The sequence below is a fragment of the Delphinapterus leucas genome, chromosome 11 (genome assembly GCF_059928025.1).
Source record: "Delphinapterus leucas isolate spDelLeu-1000000601 "Yukka" chromosome 11, BTC_Dleu_Yukka2, whole genome shotgun sequence".
In the NCBI taxonomy this organism is placed as follows: Eukaryota; Metazoa; Chordata; class Mammalia; order Artiodactyla; family Monodontidae; genus Delphinapterus; species Delphinapterus leucas.
Window position 1 is genome coordinate 4,407,898 of NC_143139.1, and position 20,485 is coordinate 4,428,382.

The 20,485-nt window shown below is 46.2% G+C and overlaps 1 protein-coding gene across 9 annotated transcripts in view; it reads right to left on the reverse strand.

The window, feature by feature from the left end:
• Window positions 1-20,485, reverse strand: part of CRACR2A (calcium release activated channel regulator 2A) — a 163,549-nt gene that overhangs the window by 73,935 nt on the left and 69,129 nt on the right. For 8 of the 9 annotated variants that reach the window (XR_016394848.1, XR_002645097.2, XM_022577328.2 and 5 more), the window contains one exon: window positions 783-1,033. Coding sequence is in view for 7 of the 9 variants with exons in the window: in XM_022577328.2 (XP_022433036.1) it covers window positions 783-998 (216 nt within the window). In the remaining 2 variants the exon portion in view is untranslated. Of the gene's footprint in view, window positions 1-782; window positions 1,034-6,058; window positions 6,702-20,485 lie in introns of those variants that run through there. The other variant, XM_022577332.2, reaches the window with a different exon arrangement.

Sequence of the window (20,485 nt, forward strand, 5' to 3'; positions counted from 1 at the left end):
GGGGTCAGTAGATCGGCTTTACTGTGCACGGGCGAACGGATCCAAGTTTGGTTCAGTTACACCGTGACAGAGCTGACTGAGAGTCATGGCACCTCGTGGGAGTGGCTTGGGCACAGCTCGGAGCTGTGTTGTAAAGTAACAAGTCAGTCCCTTTCCACCTTTGTTCCAGAAGGTTCTTCTCTGTGTCTCACTTAAGTTTCTTATATTGCTACCACCATTTTCCACAATTCTGGGGAGTTACTGACTCAGAGAAAATAGCCCCCGAGCCTGACACCAAGTGAAGGCCAGAAAAAGCATGAACCCAGGAGATCTAGCTCCCAGGAGAGTTTAGGCCGATGCCTCCTTCCAGGACAGAGTTGACGGCATCTTTTCTGTTAAAGACGTCACCTCGGGGCTTCCTGGGTGGCGCAGTGGTTGAGAGTCCGCCTGCCAATGCAGGGGACACGGGTTCGAGCCCCAGTCTGGGAAGATCCCACGTGCCGCGGAGCAACTAAGCTCGTGAGCCACAACTACTGAGCCTGTGCGTCTGGAGCCTGTGCTCCGCAACGGGAGAGGCTGTGACAGTGAGAGGTCCGCGCAACGCGATGAAGAGTGGCCCCTGCTCTCCACAACTGGAGAAAGCCCTCACACAGAAACGAAGACCCAACACAGCCAAAAATAAATAAATAAATTTATAAAAAAATAAAAAAATAAAGACGTCACCTCCCGTGGGGCAGGCCCCAGCCCAAGAAAGGGAGACCCATGCATTCCAGGTGGGCAGGTGCAACCCGGGACCCTCTTACCTGCATATCCCTCCTGGTGATGAAGCCCTTGCCCTCGGCATCACAGGTCTGGAAGAACTCCTGTGCCTTCCTCAGCATGGTCAGCTGTGCCGGTGCCAGCTCCTGGGTCCCCTCACACGGCAGGTCGTCCAGGGAGCCCAGGCAGGCCCCGCTCCCCTGGTGCCCCCAGCCAGGTCCCCGGGGTCTGGAGACCACTCTCCTGTCGGGCGTGGCCATCCAGATCTGTCAATTTCTTCGAGTCGTTTCAGAACCTGAAGGTGGAAGATGAGAGAGAGGAGTGGGCATGGTAGGGGTGGAGGAAGGCTGGAAAAGGATGAGAGGGGATGGGAGGGAAGCAGAGGACCACTCACCAGTGCCCGTTTCTCTCTACATCAGCACAAGCTCGGAACAAGGGGAAATGTGCCCTGATCACTAACAGATGAGCCAGCCCATCAAAGAGAGCAGAGAAGAAGGGGGAGAGGAAAACAGACATTTCCAGCTTGAAAGGAGGTGGCCAGAGAATTTCTCCCGATCTAAATCAACGGCAAGAACACAGATGCTGGTAGATCAGCTTCCATTTCTGGAGTGCTTACTTGGAGGCAGGCACCACACCGTGGTCTCTATATACATTTTCCCATTTCCTCGCCCTCTAATGGTGGATTTCAGTCATGGTGACCGGCAGTGGAGGAAGGTCTTTGGGGTTGGGTTCCTCCTCTATAGCCCTCAAAATAGAGTGCATAGCAGTCCACTACTACTGACCAGCCGTGTGAGCTTAAGAGAGCCCCAAAGCCATTCTGGGCCTGGGAATTAGTAAACCTGATCTCTCCGTTCTAGGTCTGACTTTCTCTGGCTCCCAGCTTCCCTGGCCCATGTCACAGGCGATGCATGGCATGAAAGAGGCAATCTCACAGTTCTAAAGAGGTCGGCTATGAGCTCTAGGAGAGAGGCACCTCCTCTTATTTGATTTTAACCCCAGGTATCAGCCCAAAGGTGGTATAAAGTCAGTGCTCATTGATTCCCTGTTGAATGAAGGAAGACAGCTCTTTCGTAGATTCTTTGCAGGGATGCCTGAAAGCATTGGTATTTCAGTCAGGAAGCTCTTTATATGGGATTTTCATCTCATAAAGAGTAAGTCCAGACTTCTATTTCCAGAAAAGATGGAACAACAGGGACTGGATTTACCCTCCCAGTTGAAATAACCCAAAATCCAGATTATATATATATATATATATATATATATAATTATTATTATTATTTTAATGGTTTTCCAGACACTGGATATCAGGCAATGAAGGATAGTGACCAGCAGGGCTGGGACTAGGGTGAGTGGAGGGAGGCCCCTAAAGTATCAGATTAAGAGGCGTTGAGTCTCAGGTCCTAACCCTGTACTCCCACTCTTGAGAACGTCTTCTTAAGGTGCAAGGAGAGGATTCCACTCTCGAAGCTGTGTATCTGAGAGTGACTAGCTTTTTAAATTTTGCTCCCAAAGGGCCCACACTTGCCTCCCTCTAGTCTAAGGCTTGTTCCTGAGAGATGGGAAACAAATGAAATATGCCCCATTATTGCCTAAAGAGTTTTCAGTTCATGGCACAGGAAGGGGAAACCCAGGTGGAGCCTGACAGACACCCTAAACTGAGGCAACCCAACTATATGCTGCCTAAAAGAAATGTACTTTAGCATAAAGACCAAATAGGGGACTTCCCTGATGGCGCAGTGGTTAGGAATCCGCTTGCCTGTGCAGGGGACACGGCTTCGAGCCCTGGTCCGGGAAGATCCCACATGCTGCGGAGCAACTAAGCCCGTGCGCCACAACTATTGAGCCTGCGCTCTAGATCTCGTGAGCCACAACTACTGAAGCCCGTGCACCTAGAGCCCGTGCTCTACAACAAGAGAAGCCAGCACAATGAGAAGCCCGTGAACCACAACAAAGAGCAGCCCCCGCTCACTGCAGCTAGAGACAGCCCGTGCACAGCAACGAAGACCCAACACAGCCAAAAGTAAATAAATAAATATATATTTTAAAAAAGACACAAATAGGTTAAAAGTAAAAGACTGAAAAAATACATAGCATGTTAACACTAGTCAAGGGAAAGCTGCATATTAATATCAGGCAAAGTAGATTCTATAGAACAAAGATATTAATGGAGATAAAGTCATTTCATAATGATAAATGGGGCGATCCATCAATAGGATAAAACAATCTAAACACATATGCACCTAACAACAGGTGCAAAAAGCAAATGCATAAAACAAAAACTGATAGAACTTCAAGGAGAACTAGACAAATCCACAATCACATTCAGATTTCATTATCCCTCTATCAATAATTAATAAAACAAGACAGAAATCAGTAAGGATACAGAAGACTTGAACAAAACTGTCAACTATTTTGACCTACTTGACATTTATAGAACAATCCACCCAACAAAACCTGAACACACTTTCAAGTGCACATGGAACATTTACCAAGACAGTCCATATTCTGGTCCACAAAACAAGTTCCAATAAATTTAAAAGAATTTAGTCATACAAAGTATGTACTCTGACCACAATAGAATTATGTTAGAACCAATAACAGAAAGACCTCTGGAAAATCTCCAAATGTGGAAACTATGTAACATACTTCTAGAAACCCACGGCTCAAAGGAGAAATGAAAATGGAATTTAAGAATAATTTGAACTAAATGAAAATAGAAGTACAATATTTCAAATTTTGTAGGATATTGCTAAAGCAGTACTCAGGAAAAATTTATAGCCCTAAACAAATATATTAGAAAGGAAGAAAGGTCTCAGGCCAATGGCCTCATCTTCTACCTCTAGAAACTAGAAAAAGAAGAGTAAATTAAACCCAAAGTAAGGAGAAGAAATAATAACAATCAGAACAGAAATCAATGAAATAGAAAACCATAGAGAAAAACAATGGAGAAAATCAACAAAACTAAAAGCTAGGCCTTTAAAAAGATCAATAAAGAGAGAAGATACATATTATAGTATAAGGAATTTAAGATGACATCATTACAAATTCTACAGACATTTAAAAGGATAATAAGGGAATATTATGAACTACTTTATGCCAATAAATTTGACAATTTAGATGAGATGGACAAATTCCTTGAAATATCACACTAAATATCAAAGCTCACTCAAGAAGAAATAGATATAGCCTGAACAACACTATGTCTATTTTAAAAATTTTAAAAGAAAATCAACAACTCAGTTGTTTTTAAATGGACAAACATTTGAACAGGCGCTTCACCAAATAAGACATGTGGATATCAAATAACCACATGAAAATGTTCATCATTATTAGTCATCAGGGAAATGAAATTTAAAACCAAAATGAAATGCCACTACACACTTGTTAGAATGTCTGAAATGAAAAAGATTGACCAAGTCTTGGCAAGGATGTGGGGTGACAGGATGGAACACTCATATGTCACTGGTGGGAATGTACACAAACGTACAGTCCCTTCGGAAAACACTTTGTGGTCTCCTAGAAAAGTCAGACAAACTTCTACCATCTGATACAGCCATGACCCTCCTCAATATTACTTACCCAAGAGAATAAAAGCATACGTCCATACAAAGACTTGTCCATGAAGGTTCACAGAAGCTTTATTTGTAGTAGCCAAAACCAGCCCAAATATTCATCAGGAGGTGAACTGGTAAGATTGTGGTATAAACACACAGAGGGATGCCATTCAGCTTTGAAAGGAAGGGACTGTTGATCCAAGCAACAAACCGCATGAATCTCAAAATAATCATGTGAGTGAAAGAAGCTGGACTAAAAGAGTGCATCCTATTTGATTCTACTTCTATAAAATTATAAAAAATGAAGACTCACCTATAGTGACAGGAAAGAGATAAGGGAGGGTGGGGAAGGGTGAAAAGGAGGGATGACAAATGGGCAAGAGCAAACTTTTGGGGGTGTGGATATGTTCGAAATCTTAATTGTGGTGATGGTTTCATGGAGATATACATATACATACATACAGACACACATATGCAAACATACATACACACATGTAGATACAAATATATATCAAAACATCAAATTATACATTTTAAATATGTGTGGTTTATTGTATGTCAATAGTTGACTAGATCTATTTTTTTGTTGTTGTTGTTGTTTGTTTTGCTTTACGCGGGCCTCTGTTGTGGCCTCTCCCGTTGCGGAGCACAGGCTCCGGACGCGCAGGCTCGGCGGCCATGGTTCACGGGCCCAGCCGCTCCGCGGCATGTGGGATCTTCCCGGACCGGGGCACGAACCCGTGTCCCCTGCATCGGCAGGCGGACTCTCAACCACTGCGCCACTAGGGAATCCCTAGATCTATTTTTTTCAAAAAAAAGAATAGGTCAGCCAGACCCTTCTCATATTCCCCGGGACTTGCAAATCTAGGCCTGCCTACTGTGTTTATTCCCAGGATCCTGTTTCTTCCTCTTACCTTCAACTCTGGCAAGCTGGAAATGGCTGAAAATTAAGTAATTTCCCTATGAAAATGCTCAGTCCCTTAGGGTAGGCAGCTAAGTGAACTTGGAAAGTAAGGGAGCAGGGCAGAGTCCCTCCTGCAGACAATTTCCCTTCATGAGTTCGCCTTCTTTCTCCTCTGGCTTTGACCTGCAATCTTCCCACAGCATCTGTGGGGTTTCCAAGTAGAAGGGAAGACAAAACAACAGAAGTGCTTCTACTTTCATTTCAAAATAAAATGGAAGCCCTGTGATGGGCTTGGCTGCCTCACACTTGGATGAAGCCCTGTGATGTCCTGGGCCCTGGCTGGACACAGCTTTCTGTCTCCAAGATTTTTTTGGCCACCAGACAGTACACCCATAAAAGGGAAAAGGGTGCGATGCATTCCAGAGGCAAAGGGCAAAGGCCATCACGATCACAAAGGGAAAAAAGAGCCCACTTTTATCTGCCCATCTCTATCAGAGCCGGCAAACTGCCACTCTCCCTCCAGAATGGTTCCATGAAAGTCTTCATAAACAGATGGAAATTATCCAGCCCTCAGATATTTCCAGGAACATTTCCCAGACCTCCAAAGTAATTCACAGCTTAGTAACTGCTGTAATCAGGACGTTCATGGACCAAGCCCATATCCCTTTTGAAGGCCCTAAGCTCCCTTCCCCGTCACTCTGGGCTCCACGGAGCTGGAGAATGGCTGATACCTTGCGGCACACCACGCCCGAGACCGACTTGAAAGTCACCCTGATCTCTCTTGAATCTCTCCTGCAGCAGACAGTTAGGAAGTCAAGAGCCCCAAAGCATCTTCAGGATCCATTCAAATCCCATGAATTACCCAGGCTCCAATGGAGGAATATTCTCTACGTGGCAGTGCCCCACATGTCCACCACTAACTCCGCGTTGGCCGTGTCAAAGAGAGGCGGACGGGCCAGTCGTGTCGAGCTGTGAGGACACAGGAGGGTTGCTGAGCAAAGGATCTGAAAGGGAGCTGCACCAGCAAAGGACGTGAGATGCTCACAGGTCTTACCGGACCCCTGGGAGGGAACAAGTTAAGGAAGAATCAAGACCTCAGACAGGAGGTGTGTTAGTCTCCTAGGGCCGCTGCAACAGAGGACCAAACGCTGGGTGGTTTAAACAACAGAAACTTAGTCTCTCACACTTCTGGGGCTAGAAGTCCAAAATCCAGATGTCTCAGAGCAGGCTGTGCTCCCTGAGACTCCAGGTAGGATCCTGATTGCCTCTTCCCAGCGTCTGGAGGTGGCGGCCACCCTGGAGTCCTCGGCTTTCGGCCGCATCTCTCCTGTGAGCTCTGCCTCCTTCATCACGTGGCCTCTCCCCTCCCGTGTCTGCCCCCATCCTCTTCCTGTCTTATCACCAGTCGTATGGATTAAGGGCCCACTCAAGGACCTCATCTCAACTTGACTAATTACATTCATAATCACCCTACTTCCAAATCAGGTCACATTCCGAGGTCCTGCAGGTTAAGGCTTCAACATACCTTTCGGGGACACAATTCAGCTTCTAATCGGTGGTGTCGTAGAAGACACTGAGACAGGGATTTGGGTGAAAGTGGCTTGTTTGGAAGGGTCGCGGGAAACACTGGCCAGGGAGTGGGAAGGAAAGCAGCCTGTGAGAGGCACCTTCTCCAGCCAACAACGGGCGAGCAGCTGCTGGGGCCTGGGGCCTCCCAGGAACTCGAGGGTAGATCACAGGTCTCGGGGATCCAACCCCAGGGGAAAGGGTCAGGCTACTTGTATGTCAACCCCTCAGTCATGGGGAGGCTGCCCCTGAGGGTGTTAACCCCCAGTGCTCCAGTGGGCCACGGGTGATGGCTTTGGAGAAAGCCCCCAGGCAAAGGGACAGAGGCCAGCAGCTGGAAGTGGCCACAGGACAAGGAAATGGTCAGTCCTCTCACTGTGATGAGGGCAGGCCACCAAAAGCATCTGGTACATAGGACGTGGGGGAAGAAGAGGCTCTGGGCCACCCACATGCCATCCACACAGGCCCTAACCCTCAATCGCCCCATCTGTAAAAAAGCAGGTGACAGTACCTACTTCCTGTGAGGACCGGGCAACGTAAAAACAGGTAAAACACTTGGAAACGATGCCTGGCACACAGAAAGCAGTTGGTAAGTGTGAGCTCTTACAATAATTTCTAGGGCATATCCAGTATTATTCTTTTTAGTTTGACATTCTGATAGCGAGATGACTCCTTGGGAGGTGATAAAATAATGAAAGACATATAAACTCATAATGATGCTAATTATATTTCACAGTTGAAAAAGAACTTTCACTTGTATCATCCCATTTCCATAGTGATCCTGTGAAGCTGTCAGGACTGGCTGTCTTTTCCCTCTTTTAGTAATGAACAACTCAGTCTCCGAGAGGTTACGTGATCCGTCCAGGGTCACCAAGAAGAGCTGGGACTCAAACTTACCACCCCTGAGAGTAAGTGAGAAGACCAGAGGCATACTGGGGCTGCGTTTGTTTTCTAGGACTCAATGAAGGGCAGTTTTCAGTTCGTCCTCCCTCCCTGTAAGAACACTCCACAGTCTGCGCCAACTCTCAGCCTTGTATGTGCCTTCAGGGCCCAGCTCTAAGTCCGCCTCCTCCAAGAAGTCTTCCCTGACTCCCTGGTCTGGACTGCTTTGGCCTCTGTCCCTCTGAGTACTTACTCTTTCATGCTTTATGCATTAGAACACCCGGCTTGATCCAGTTGGCTAGATTTTCAAGTGCACATGATATGTCTTATTTCTTCTGCAAAAGCAGAAGCTCTATCAGTAAATCTTAGTAAGTGTGAAATTGATATTTGATCATTTAAATGAACAAATTCCCAGCCTGGTACTTTGCATAGAGCAGGTGCTCAGTAAGTGTGTGCTGGCTTCCTAACTGGCCCAGTGAGAAGGGAACGTATTGGTGGTACAAGGAAAAGTATCTATCTGGTCTTTGTTCCTGGTGCAGAGCTCCTAAAACCCTCAGAATTTCCTGAATGAAAGAAGGGCCTTTTGTCATTTACAATGAGCCCCTTTTCAACTACACCTGAGTTCATGCTAAGGAGTGACTCTGGGTGGGTTTCAGGAATGGGGGCTGGTGGCCAGAGGAACCAACTGTGTGATTAGAAGTGGCGACTGAAAAAAATGCACGGCCTAAAAGTTCAGAATTATGTTTTGTTTGAGGACACTCTTGAGGACCCTAGCACGGGAAGGCAGCCTCTCAGATAGCTCTGTTCCAAAGAGGAAAGGAAGGAGCCAGGTATACATAGGAGTTTTTGCTGAAAAATAAAACTTGTAGTCGAAGATCAAAAGATTACTGCTAATCACAAAAAACAGACATCTCAAGTTAATGATTTTAGGACTTCTCTATGTTTGGGAAGATGCAAGAGTCTGGGCTCATTGAAAGTATTCCTTTCATATGCATCGTAAATATCTAGGGCCAGTATCTTGTTTTTCACCATCCTGTATCACCTCAGGGTGCACGGCTGGGGGTGGCTGCAGTGGCCGATAGCTTGATGGTCTCAACATTGTTGTTTACTGAAATGGTGACATTTTTTGTCCACAGTAGGTTGGAAATTTCAGCCCCACTGCCAACCTCCAGGAAGGAGAGAGAGGCCGGAGCTTGAGTTAACCACCCATGGCCAATGATTTAATCAATTCTGCCTACATAAGAAGCCCCAAAGGATGGGGCTTGGGGAGCTTCCGGGTTGGCGAACCCGTGGAAGATCTAGGGGGTGCCACACCCATGCCATACCCTATCTTCCCTTGCCTTGGGCATTTCTTCCTTCTGGCTGGTCCCCAGTTGTATCCTTTATAACAAATGGTAATAATAAGTAAGGCACCTTCCTGAGTTCCGTGCGCTAGAGAGTTTTTGAACCTGAGGAGGGGTGGTGGGAAACTCAGAATTTACAGCTAGTCGGTCAGACTTATGGGGGTGTATGATGAGGCCCCCCAAGGTGGCTGCTCTCTTGCTCTCTGTACATCCCCTGCTCGACCAGTCCCTGCTGCACCCACACCTACTCACATGACTGACCTTCCCTCTTAATCATGCAGCCTAATCAATAAATGCCTAGTATTTGCTCCTAGCCCCAGCTAGGGACTGTTCTTTAGATCAGAACGTCTCCACCATGATAGTTGATCAAAGGGGTGGTGAGGGGTGTGTCCCTCTGCTGGTTTTCCTGGTAACCAACTGGTGGGCCAACCTATGGCAATCCCCTCTATAACTGGTAACCTTCCTCTTGCCCTGGGAGTCAACACCGCGGCCAGGTCCTGCCTGCTGTCTGCCGTGCATGGCGGGGTGTCACTCCAGGACCCTTTTGCTTCCGACATGTAAAATCCGCTATTCAATAAACCACTGATGTCTCTGTTGCTGTCTCCAGGCCCTTTTTTCGGTTTTGAGGCTGGGCGAGTACAGGGCTTGCAGGTCTGCAGGGTGGAGCACAACAGGGTAACAACTTGGGACGTGCAGCTGGCACCTGAATGGGGACAGTCTTGTGGGACTGAGCCTTTACCCTGTGGGGTCTGTGTTAGTGTTAGAATTGAATTGTATCCTAGGACACACATGTGGCCCCACATATATGGTGGGGCCACATGCCCCACCAGCCCATTTAAAGGGGCAGCTGTACAGAAGCACCTTTGAGAGGGCAACTCACCACTCTGCCTGCTGTGGCTACGCAACCGCTATGTTCTGCCTCCTTTTTCCTCGAATTAGGTCCAATTTCCTTGTCTGGCCTCAAGGGAGACAGGGAACAGCTGTCTCTACCTCTATAAAATAACTCTTCCAAGGCTGGACAACCAATATTCAGCGGCACCATTCACACTTCTCTCGCTATATTATAAGATACGTTAAAGGCCTTGATAACGGTTTGGAGGTCTCCGTGACACGGTTGCTGTTCACACCAATTCGTCTCATAATTAGTGGTTGTAAAGCACTTTGAAGATAAAAGGCGTTTTACAAGAGCTAAGTCCTGTTATGGTTAGTCCTGTTATGGTTAGTCCTGTTATGGTTAGTCCTGTTATGGTTAGTCCTGTTTTATGGTTAGTCCTGTTATGGTTAGTCCTGTTATGGTTAGTCCTGTTTTATGGTTAGTCCTGTTATGGTTAGTCCTGTTATGGTTAGTCCTGTTTGTTATGGTTAGTCCTGTTATGGTTAGTCCTGTTTTATGGTTAGTCCTGTTATGGTTAGTCCTGTTATGGTTAGTCCTGTTTGTTATGGTTAGTCCTGTTATGGTTAGTCCTATTTTATGGTTAGTCCTGTTTTATGGTTAGTCCTGTTATGGTTAGTCCTGTTTGTTATGGTTAGTCCTGTTATGGTTAGTCCTGTTATGGTTAGTCCTGTTTTATAGTTAGTCCTGTTATGGTTAGTCCTGTTTTATGGTTAGTCCTGTTATGGTTAGTCCTGTTATGGTTAGTCCTGTTTGTTATGGTTAGTCCTGTTATGGTTAGTCCTGTTATGGTTAGTCCTGTTTTATGGTTAGTCCTGTTATGGTTAGTCCTGTTATGGTTAGTCCTGTTTGTTATGGTTAGTCCTGTTATGGTTAGTCCTGTTATGGTTAGTCCTGTTTGTTATGGTTAGTCCTGTTATGGTTAGTCCTGTTTGTTATGGTTAGTCCTGTTATGGTTAGTCCTGTTATGGTTAGTCCTGTTATGGTTAGTCCTGTTTGTTATGGTTAGTCCTGTTATGGTTAGTCCTGTTATGGTTAGTCCTGTTTGTTATGGTTAGTCCTGTTATGGTTAGTCCTGTTTGTTATGGTTAGTCCTGTTATGGTTAGTCCTGTTATGGTTAGTCCTGTTTTATGGTTAGTCCTGTTATGGTTAGTCCTGTTTGTTATGGTTAGTCCTGTTATGGTTAGTCCTGTTATGGTTAGTCCTGTTATGGTTAGCTTTCCAATACTTCCTTGTGGATGAATACACCAAAGCCAAACACAGGCTCAGCGTGAGATCTGGTGGTTAATCAGATGTATTTCAAGGCGCCTGGTATATATTAAAGACACTGCTGCAAAATTTATCAACAGTAAAAACGTGCCTCCTTTCTTCCCAACAGAACAAGCTCTTTCCCAAGACTGTCAGTGCTGATGTCTGACAGACGAGCGAAGACCAAGAGCTAATATATCCTCTGGGCCTGGAAGAGAATGATTCCATAATGGCACCTGGCTTTGTATAATGTCTTGATTATTGTCAACATGGTTCTGGGCCCCCTGTTCTCATTTTATTTCGTTTTCACAATCATTCTATGATATGGGCAAGTAAAATTAACACGATTCCTGTTTGACAGATGAGGAAGCTACAAAGTGGTACAGCTGGACACAGTTACGGATGCAGTTACCAAGGCGACACTATGGATGCCCCACCCACATCCCCTCCAGTATTTGTGCACTACCCACCCCCTCCACCGTCCCCACCTTTGTTCTAGCTCCCTGCGCCTGTGACTCTTAGAAGGCACATCCTTGGGCTTCTGGAGTTGCTTTGTCTCATGGACAGAGCCGGAAGTGTCTGAAGTTTTCCAGTCACCCCTAAACAGCCCTTGGCCAATACCTGCCTGGTGCAGAAGCAGGGAAGCCCATTCTTCCCTGCTTCAGTGCAGAAGACTCTGAGCTGGGATTTACACTTTTGTCAGGCCAGGCTGAAGCTGGAACTCTGCCCCACATCACACTCTGGCTTCCTCCCCTCTCCTGTCCTGTGTCCCACTCCTTTACCAGGCCTTCCTGGAGCACTTCCTTAATAAACCACTTGCCTGGTCAGCCCTCTCTCAGGGTCTGCTTCCAGGGAACCCAACCTAAGTCAGCTCTCTCGACTTAGCATGAATGATAATGTTTTCCGTGTTTTCTATTAAATACGTGCTCCCAGTTCCCCTTAGTTCCAATCCTTCCCTGCCAAGTCTCCAAAGCAGATGGAACGTCATGATCGAAGGGAAAACAGGGGCTTTGAGAGTAAAGAGCTAAGAGCTAGGGGCATTAGGGTGGACACAGAACTGTTTCCCACCTGTCCCATGGGACAAGGGTCAGATGGAACAGTGAGTATGAAAGTGAACAGTGATACTGTACACAAACGCAGACGCATCCTCACCATTGCTATGGGGAAGGGCGGAGAGCAGAGGAAGAAGGGCAGAGAGACGCGCATGCTCCATGGGGAATCGATTCCTACGAGAAGCGAGTGCCTGGCACCAGCTCCTCGTGGAGAGGGGTCAGCAAAGGCTCCAGGCTCTTCTGCCCACATGTAACTGCAGGGCAAAAAGATCTAGGAAAAGTGACAAGCTTCCTCTTCCAAAGGCCTCCTTTAAACAAACTTAAGTGATATCCACTTGTTTCACCAACTTCCCCAATGGGGAAGGACAGACCTCTGTCATCTAATACTTAAGCAACTGTGTCCTCATATCCCTGATGAACACAGATGCAAAAATTCTCAACAAAATACTAGCTAACTAAATTCAACAGCACCATTGAATGGATTGTGCACCATGATCAAGTGGGATTCATGCCTGGGTTTAAAGACGGTTCAACATATACAAATCAATCAGTGTGATACACCACCTTAAGAGAACAAAAGATTAAAATTGTACAATCGACTCAAAAGATGCCAAAAAAGCATTTGACAAAATTCAACATCCATTCATGACAAAAACTCTCAACAAACTGGGTACGGAAGGAACATACCTCAGCATAAGGAAAGCCATATGTGACAAGCCCACAGTTAACATCATACTCAATGGTCAAAGGTTGAAAGAATTTCCTCTAAGATCGGGAACAAGACAAGGGTGCCCACTCTCACCACTCCTACTCAACATAGTACTAGAAGTCCTAGCCAGAGCAATCACGCAAGAAAAAGAAATAAAAGGCAGGCAAATCAGAAAGGAAGACATAAAATTGTCTGTGTGCTGATGGCATAATTTTATATATAGAAAACCCTAAAGATTTCACCAAAAACCTGTTAGATCTAATCAATAAATTCAGCAAAGTTGTAGGATTCAAAATCAACATACAAAACTCAGCAGCGTTTCAATATACTAACAGTGAATTATCTGAAAAAGAAATAAACAATCTCAATTACAATAGCATCAAAAACAATAAACTACTTAGGAATAAATTCAACCAAGGAGGTGAAACATCTGTACACTGAAAACTATAAGACACTGATGAAAGATACTAAGAAGACACAAATAAATGGAAAGATAGTTCATGTTCATGGATCAGAAGAATTAGTATTGTTAAAAGGTCCATGCTACCCGAAGCCATCTGCAGATTTAATGCAATCCGTATCAAGGTTCCAATGACATTTACTTGCAGAAATTAAAAAAAAATCCTAAAATTTGTTTGGAACCACAAAGACCCCTAATAGCCAAAGCAATCCTGAGGAATAAGGACAAAGCTGGAGGCATCACACTTCCTGATTTCAAACTATATTATAAAGTTATAGTAATCAAACAAGTATGGTACCAGCATAAAAAACAGACATATAGACCAATGGGACAGAATTGAGGGTCCAGAAATAAATCCACACATATATAGTCAAGAAGGGAGCCAAGAATATTCAATGGAGAAAAGACAGTCTTTTAAATAAATGGTGCTGGGAAATTAGATATCCACATATTATTCAGCCATAAAAAAGAAGGAATTCCTGCCATTTGTGACAACATAAACCTTGAGGGCGTTGTGCTTAGTGAAATAAGTTAGACAGAGAAAGAAATACTGTATGATCTCACTTATATGTGGAATCTAAAAAAAAATTAACTCATGGGTATAGAGAACAGATTGGTGGTTGCCAACAGTAGGAGGTGGGGAGATGGGTGCAGGGGGTCAAAAGGTACAGACTTTCCCTTATAAGATAAATAAGTCCTGAGGATGTAATGTACAGCAGCGTGACTAGTTAATCACACTCTATTGCATATTTAAAAGTTGCTAAGAGAACAGATCTTAAAAGTTCTCATCACAAGAAAAAATTATAACTACGTGAGGTGATGGATGTTAACTTAAGTGTGGGATTCATTTCACATATATTCACGAACATACACCAAACCATTATGTTGTATGCCCTAAACTTCTATAATGTTATATATGTCAATTACATCTTAACACAGCTGGGGAAAAAGAAAAGAGAGAAAGAAGCTGTGCTCAAGAAAGCTTGGAAGAAATGGCTAGTCTGATGAACTCGGTTTCTCCAATCTAAGCGTCCACAGACGATCCTCATGAATATTAAACACAGCATCAGAGGCACGAGCACAGGGCCTGGTGTTGAGGGCTGTGGGATGTGGATGAAGGTCCTGGCTCTTCAGAGGATGGGTAAACCCTCACATCTGGGGGACATTTTTGCTACCGGTGACTCAAATCCCACCTAGGAAACACACAGAGATGAGAACGCCTTACTTTCCACTGGGGCCGCAATTTTATGAGTTTAGAGAAAACTGGCAGAAAAAGCCCCTCCTAATAGGGCTGCAATGTCTCAGAAGAAAACGGACTCAGTCCTATCCTCTTCCAGGTTTGGGGGACGAGGAGGTGAGGACGAGGGTAGCAGTGGGCTGTCTGCTTAGCCACGGGAGTCTGGAGACTGTCCCCAGCCCAGTGAGGGCAGACCCTTGTGCGTGAGAAGGGGGTGGCCTCAGGGCAAACTAGACATCCCCTCCAGAAGCCCCAGCTCTCAGCTGTGAAGCTTTCTGCATGCAACCCACAAATGGCGTCTGCATCACTGAAGCTCAGCCTTGAAGACTGAGATGCAGAATTGTGGCATCCCTACCTAAGTGAGACGTGCAGAGTATTTGTCAGAGGAGCATAATGGCCCCAGGAGGAGAGCCAGCTGAGGATACTGGGGGAGGACCAGGCTTTGGGACAGGGAGAGGATGGGGCTCCTGGCCTGGGGCAGCTTGGGGATGCTAAGACCGTGAACCTGGAGAGGGACTTGGCAGAATGCCTTGGCCACGTGCTAAGTCACAGGGTCTGTGTGCACGCTTGGAATGACTGACTTTACAATTTCTATTGGAGTATGGCTGCTTATAGTGTTAGGCAGTGGTGATGGCCAAGGGGGTGAGGATGATCTGCCACACTCGGCCGAAGCTCCAGCCACAGCCGCAACTGCAGACCCGATGGGTATCCCCAATGACCGTGGCCTCTGCTCAGCTCAAAATATGCACAATCCATCCGAAGCAAATCCTTCTTATTCTGTACAGCATGTGGGTGCTCATTCATTCATTCATTCAATGAATATTTACTCTGGGCAGGCACTGTTTTAGGTGCCAAAGAGGCAGCAACAGGCAAATCCAGCAAGCTCTGGACCTCGTGGAGCTTATATTCCAGTGGAGAGAGGCAAACAATAAATCTCTAAACCCACTCAGCATTTTCAGATGATAGAAAGTGCTGGAGGAAGATAAGCCGATCCCTAGAGCACCCCTCTACAACCCTCACTGGCACTGCTGCCAGCTCTGCCCCCCGGGATGCTGGAAGGAAGCAGACTGGGGAGGTTCCTCCTTCTAGTGGTTTCCCAGGCAGAGCTGTCAGCAAAGTCAGGGCACTGGGAGGACACAGGTGTGTTGCTGTGTCTGCTCCCACCTGCTGACACCTGGCAAACTTCGGTCACGTGTATTCCGAAAAAAACTCATTGAGGCTGTATATAAGATGTTAATAGTGTTAGATCTAGATGATAACCTTAAGAGATGTTTGCTTTTCTTCTGAATTTTCTTTGTTTTTTCTTTTTTTTAAATTGAAGTGTAGTTGACTTACAATGTTGTATTAGTTTCAGGTGTCCAGCACAGTGATTCCATTACACACACACACACACACGTTCTTTTTCATGTTCTTTTCCATATGCTTTATCACAGGATACTGAATATAGTTTCCTGTGCTCTACAGTAAGACCTTGTTGATTACCTATTTTATTTTGTTTTTAACATTTTTATTGGAGTATGGTTGCTTTACCATTTTAATTGGAGTATGGTTGCTTTACCGTGTTAGTTTCTGCTGTACAGCAAAGTGAATCAGCTATGTACATATACATATATCCCTTCTTTTTTGGATTTCCTTCCCATTTAGTTCACCACAGAGCACTGAATTGAGTTCCCTGTGCTATACAGTAGGTTCTCATTAGTTATCTATTTTATTCATAGTAGTGTATACTTGTCAATCCCAATCTCCCAATTCATCCCACCCTCCGTTCCCCCCTTGGTAGCCATAAGTTTGTTCTCTACATCTGTGTCTCTCTTTCTGCTTTGCAAATAAGTTCATCTGTACCATTTTTCTAGATTCCACATATAAGCGATATTATACGATATTTGTTTTCTCTTTCTGACTTACTTCACTGTATGACAGTTTCTAGGTTATATATAGTAGTTTGTATCTGCTAATCGCAAACTCCTAATTTATCCTTCCTCCTCCCTTTCCCCTTTGGTAATCATAAGTTTGTTTTCTATGCCTGTGAGTCTGTTTCTGTTTGTAAGTAAGTTCATTTGTGTCCTATGTTAGATTCCACATATAAGTGATATATGGTATTTGTCTTTCTCTGTCTGACTTACTTCACTTAGTATGATAATCTCTAGGTCCATCCATGTTGCTGCAAATGGCATTATTTCAATCTTTTTTATGGCTGAGTAGTATTCCACTGTATATATATATATATACCACATCTTCTTTATCCATTCATCTGTTGATGGACATTTAGGTTGCTTCCATGTCTTGGCTATTGTGAATAGTGCTGCTATGAACATTTGGGTGCATGTATCTTTTCGAATTATAGTCTTCTCCAGATATATGCCCAGGAGTGGGATTGCTGGATCATATGGCAGCTCTATTTTTAGTTTTTTAAGGAACCTCCATACTGTTTTCCATAGTTGCTCCACCAATTTACATTCCCTCCAACAGTGTATGAGGGTTCCCTTTTTTCCACACCCTCTCCAGCATTTGTTATTTGTAGATTTTTTAATGATGGCCATTCTGACCGGTGTGAGGTGGTACCTCACTGAATTTTCCAATATTTTTGTAATTTCAATGTGTTATTTTTGTAATAAAGGAAAAAACATATATTTTTTTAAAATGAGAGGATTATTCTAGCTAAATCAAATGAATAAGAAATATGTTTGGACAGGTAGGCACGGACCAGATCTTAGGGTGATGAGTAATGCCCTTTCAGGCCACTTTACGGCTTACAAAGCAATTTCACAATAAATACCTCCTTCGACCCTCACAAGACTTTCTCAAGGTTACATAGAAAATAAACTTCAGTACAGGAAAATGCCTGACCCTCAGGGCCCTGACTTCAAGGCCAATGTGTTTTCTGTTATTCCACCTGTCCTTCTGTAACTGATCTCACTTCTCTTTACAGCTGAAGCCCTCCAAAAGCCGCTGAGCACCCCAGCTCCGGCCCCTCTCCCCACCACCGCCTTTGCCTCTCCTGCAGTGACCAAGCTGATTGACTCATCCATACATTATAAAACTATAGTCTTTCCCAAGCTCCTGCCAGGTTCTAGGGGTATTGAACTGGGTCTTGGGATACAGTGCAGAGCCAAAAAGGTCTCCAGTGCAGGAGAGAGGTTTTACCAAATTAGTGAATATATACTACAAATCATGGTCATTGCAGCGAAATAAAAGTAAAGGGTATTACGCAAATGATCAGCATCAGAGGAAGCTGTTTGGATCGGGGCACTCGCCCTTCCTCCATATGGAGCAATACATTGTCACTGAACCTAAGCCAGGCAGACACCCTAATTGGAGGCCAAGATCACAAGAGCACAGTTCTCAAAGGATGTGTATTCTGGATGGAGAGGCAGAGCACAAAGCCGGATGAAAACTTAATTACAGGCAGTGTGGGGAAACCTCCCTGGCGGTCCAGTGGTTGAGACTTCGTGCTTTCACTGCAGGTGGAGTGGATTCGATCCCTGGTCAGGGAGCTAAAATCCCGTATGCTGTGTGGCATGGCCGAAAAGTTAAAAAAAAAAGGGGGGGGGCGCAGCACGGACACTCACAGCGATGGAACAGACCCTGGAACCCTCTCTGGAGCAAAGCAGAATTTACCAACCAGATCACCAGGGATGTCACAAGTCAATTCGTGATTGTCAGTGAGAGAAGCCACAGAAAGAAGGGGCACGGCCATACAGAAAACGTGTAGCTAACAATGCAAGAGCTAAGTGAGGGTCCAGGCCTTCAGCACTACAGGACACTACAGATGGGACAGGATGGGAGGGGCTGACAAGGAAGAAAGTCTTCAGGGTAGGAGGGGACATTTAAAGTGGGCCTCAGAGAGTGGATGGGATCTGGATGTTCCTCAAGGTCATCCCATTCAGCAAGGTCACGAGGATGCCCGGAAAACCCACAGCACAGCCTGCGGGCCCTTTCTCCTCCAGACGTTGGTGGCTGGCTTCCCGGCCGCTCCATCACGTCAGAGGGATTTTAAGTGTCTCTCCCGCTCTGCTCTGAAGAGCCAGGCATGCTGCTAGCCACCCCAGGCTGAACGTAAAGAAGATTTCAGCACAGGGCGAGCTGGCAAATGCTGGTAACACCTGGCTAACTAGGTCACCTGCACAGCGGATTCTACTGCGATACATGCATGAGCCAACTACCAGACCGCCAGGTGCTGGGACCCACCGGAGCAGACAACTCAAGGAGTGTTGGTTGCCATTTGACATCACAGGCACTGCTGCGGTGATCGGGGCTACAGTGAGTGAGCCAGCCACATAGACTCAGCCCTGACAATGGTGATAACCACACAACAACGGCAGCAAGCTTCACACGGCGCTTCAGAGCCAACAGAGATGTCTGTCATCTAAGCCTAACAGCTAACATCATATTTGTAACACAGACATGACTATATGGCACCCAAAGCTCGTGCTGTCTTATTTGTCATAAGAACATGTCAGCGGTTACGGCTTCTGGACAACAGCTGGTGGAGGGCCAGGCCCAGGGTGCTGGACGTCTCCTGTCTACCTCTCCTTGGGACACTGAGTCACCCGTGGGGAAACCTTCATCTCCAAGGCCTGCGAGCAGAGGAAGAGAGCCTTCAGCGGAGGCCGGAGAAGCTGGGTTCATCCGGGATCTCATTCTGCGCTCTCTCTGTGTTAAGAGCATCAGGCTTTGGCTTTAGGAAACCCTGGGTTCAAGCCCCGGGTCTGTTACTTGCAACATGTGTGACTCTCAGCAAGCTCCTAACTTCTCTGAGCCACTTTCCTCTGTTAAACATGGATAATAGGGCTTCTCTGGTGGCGCAGTGGTTGAGAGTCCGCCTGCCGATGCAGGGGACACGGGTTCGTGCCCCGGTCTGGGAAGATCCCACATGCCGCGGAGCGGCTGGGCCTGTGAGCCATGGCCGCTGAGCCTGCGTGTCCGGAGCCTGTGCTCCGCAGCGGGAGAGGCCACAACAGTGAGTGGCCCGCGCGCGTACCGCAAAAAAAAAAAAGATACAGTGCTTAGCCCAGGGCCCGGCCTATGCTTAGTGCTCATTAAGTACTAGTTATATTATTACTATTATTATTATTACAGAGAGGAGAGCTCAGTGTCATTCCCTCACCTGAACCCACAGACTAGGGCAGCACCCTGGGGCATGGCATCTTCCTCTCTCTGGATGAAATCAGCAGCCGGGGGGAGGGGCAGAGCACCCAGGGAGGGGGTCCCCCTTTCCGGGCTGGCAGCGTCCTCCTGCAAGCAGCGGGGCCTGCAGTGAAACGCTTCCCTCTGTTTTCACGGCTGGTGGGGATGGCGGACTGTCACCCCTGAGCCCCAGAGCCACACTGCTCGGCACAGTCACCATGAGGCACACCAGGCTGTCCAGCACTGGAAATGTGGCCAGTCCAAAACGAGATGCGCTGTAAGAATAACCTAGTTCCCAAAAAAGGAATGTGCGATGTCTAATTAATAAAGTTTTAGGTTGACTACATGCTGAAATGATAGCCTTGGGGTACATTAGGTTAAAGAAAATGTTAATACAGTTAATTTCACCTGCTTCCTTTCCTTCTTCGTCAGTGGCAACTAGAATATCAGAAAGTTCGTGTGCTCGCATATACTTCGGCTGCACGGTCCTGATCAGGAACACGCGCTCCATGAAGCCGAGGCTCTGTCGCTCTGGTTCACTGCTGCGTCCCCAGCCCCCCGGGACAGGCCCTGAATGCATGAGCACAGGGGGGTGTGAGGCCTGGAGGAGAGCTTTCAGAGCTGGAGGGCAGCTTGAGGAGGCGAGGGCAGTTTGGGAGTCATATACAGGAGTACGCTGAGTCTGGGGAAAATATTAAGAACGTATCCGTATCCCCAAACGGCAAGAGTCAAATCCAGTGCATCCCAAACCTACGTTCTTTCTACTAAATCC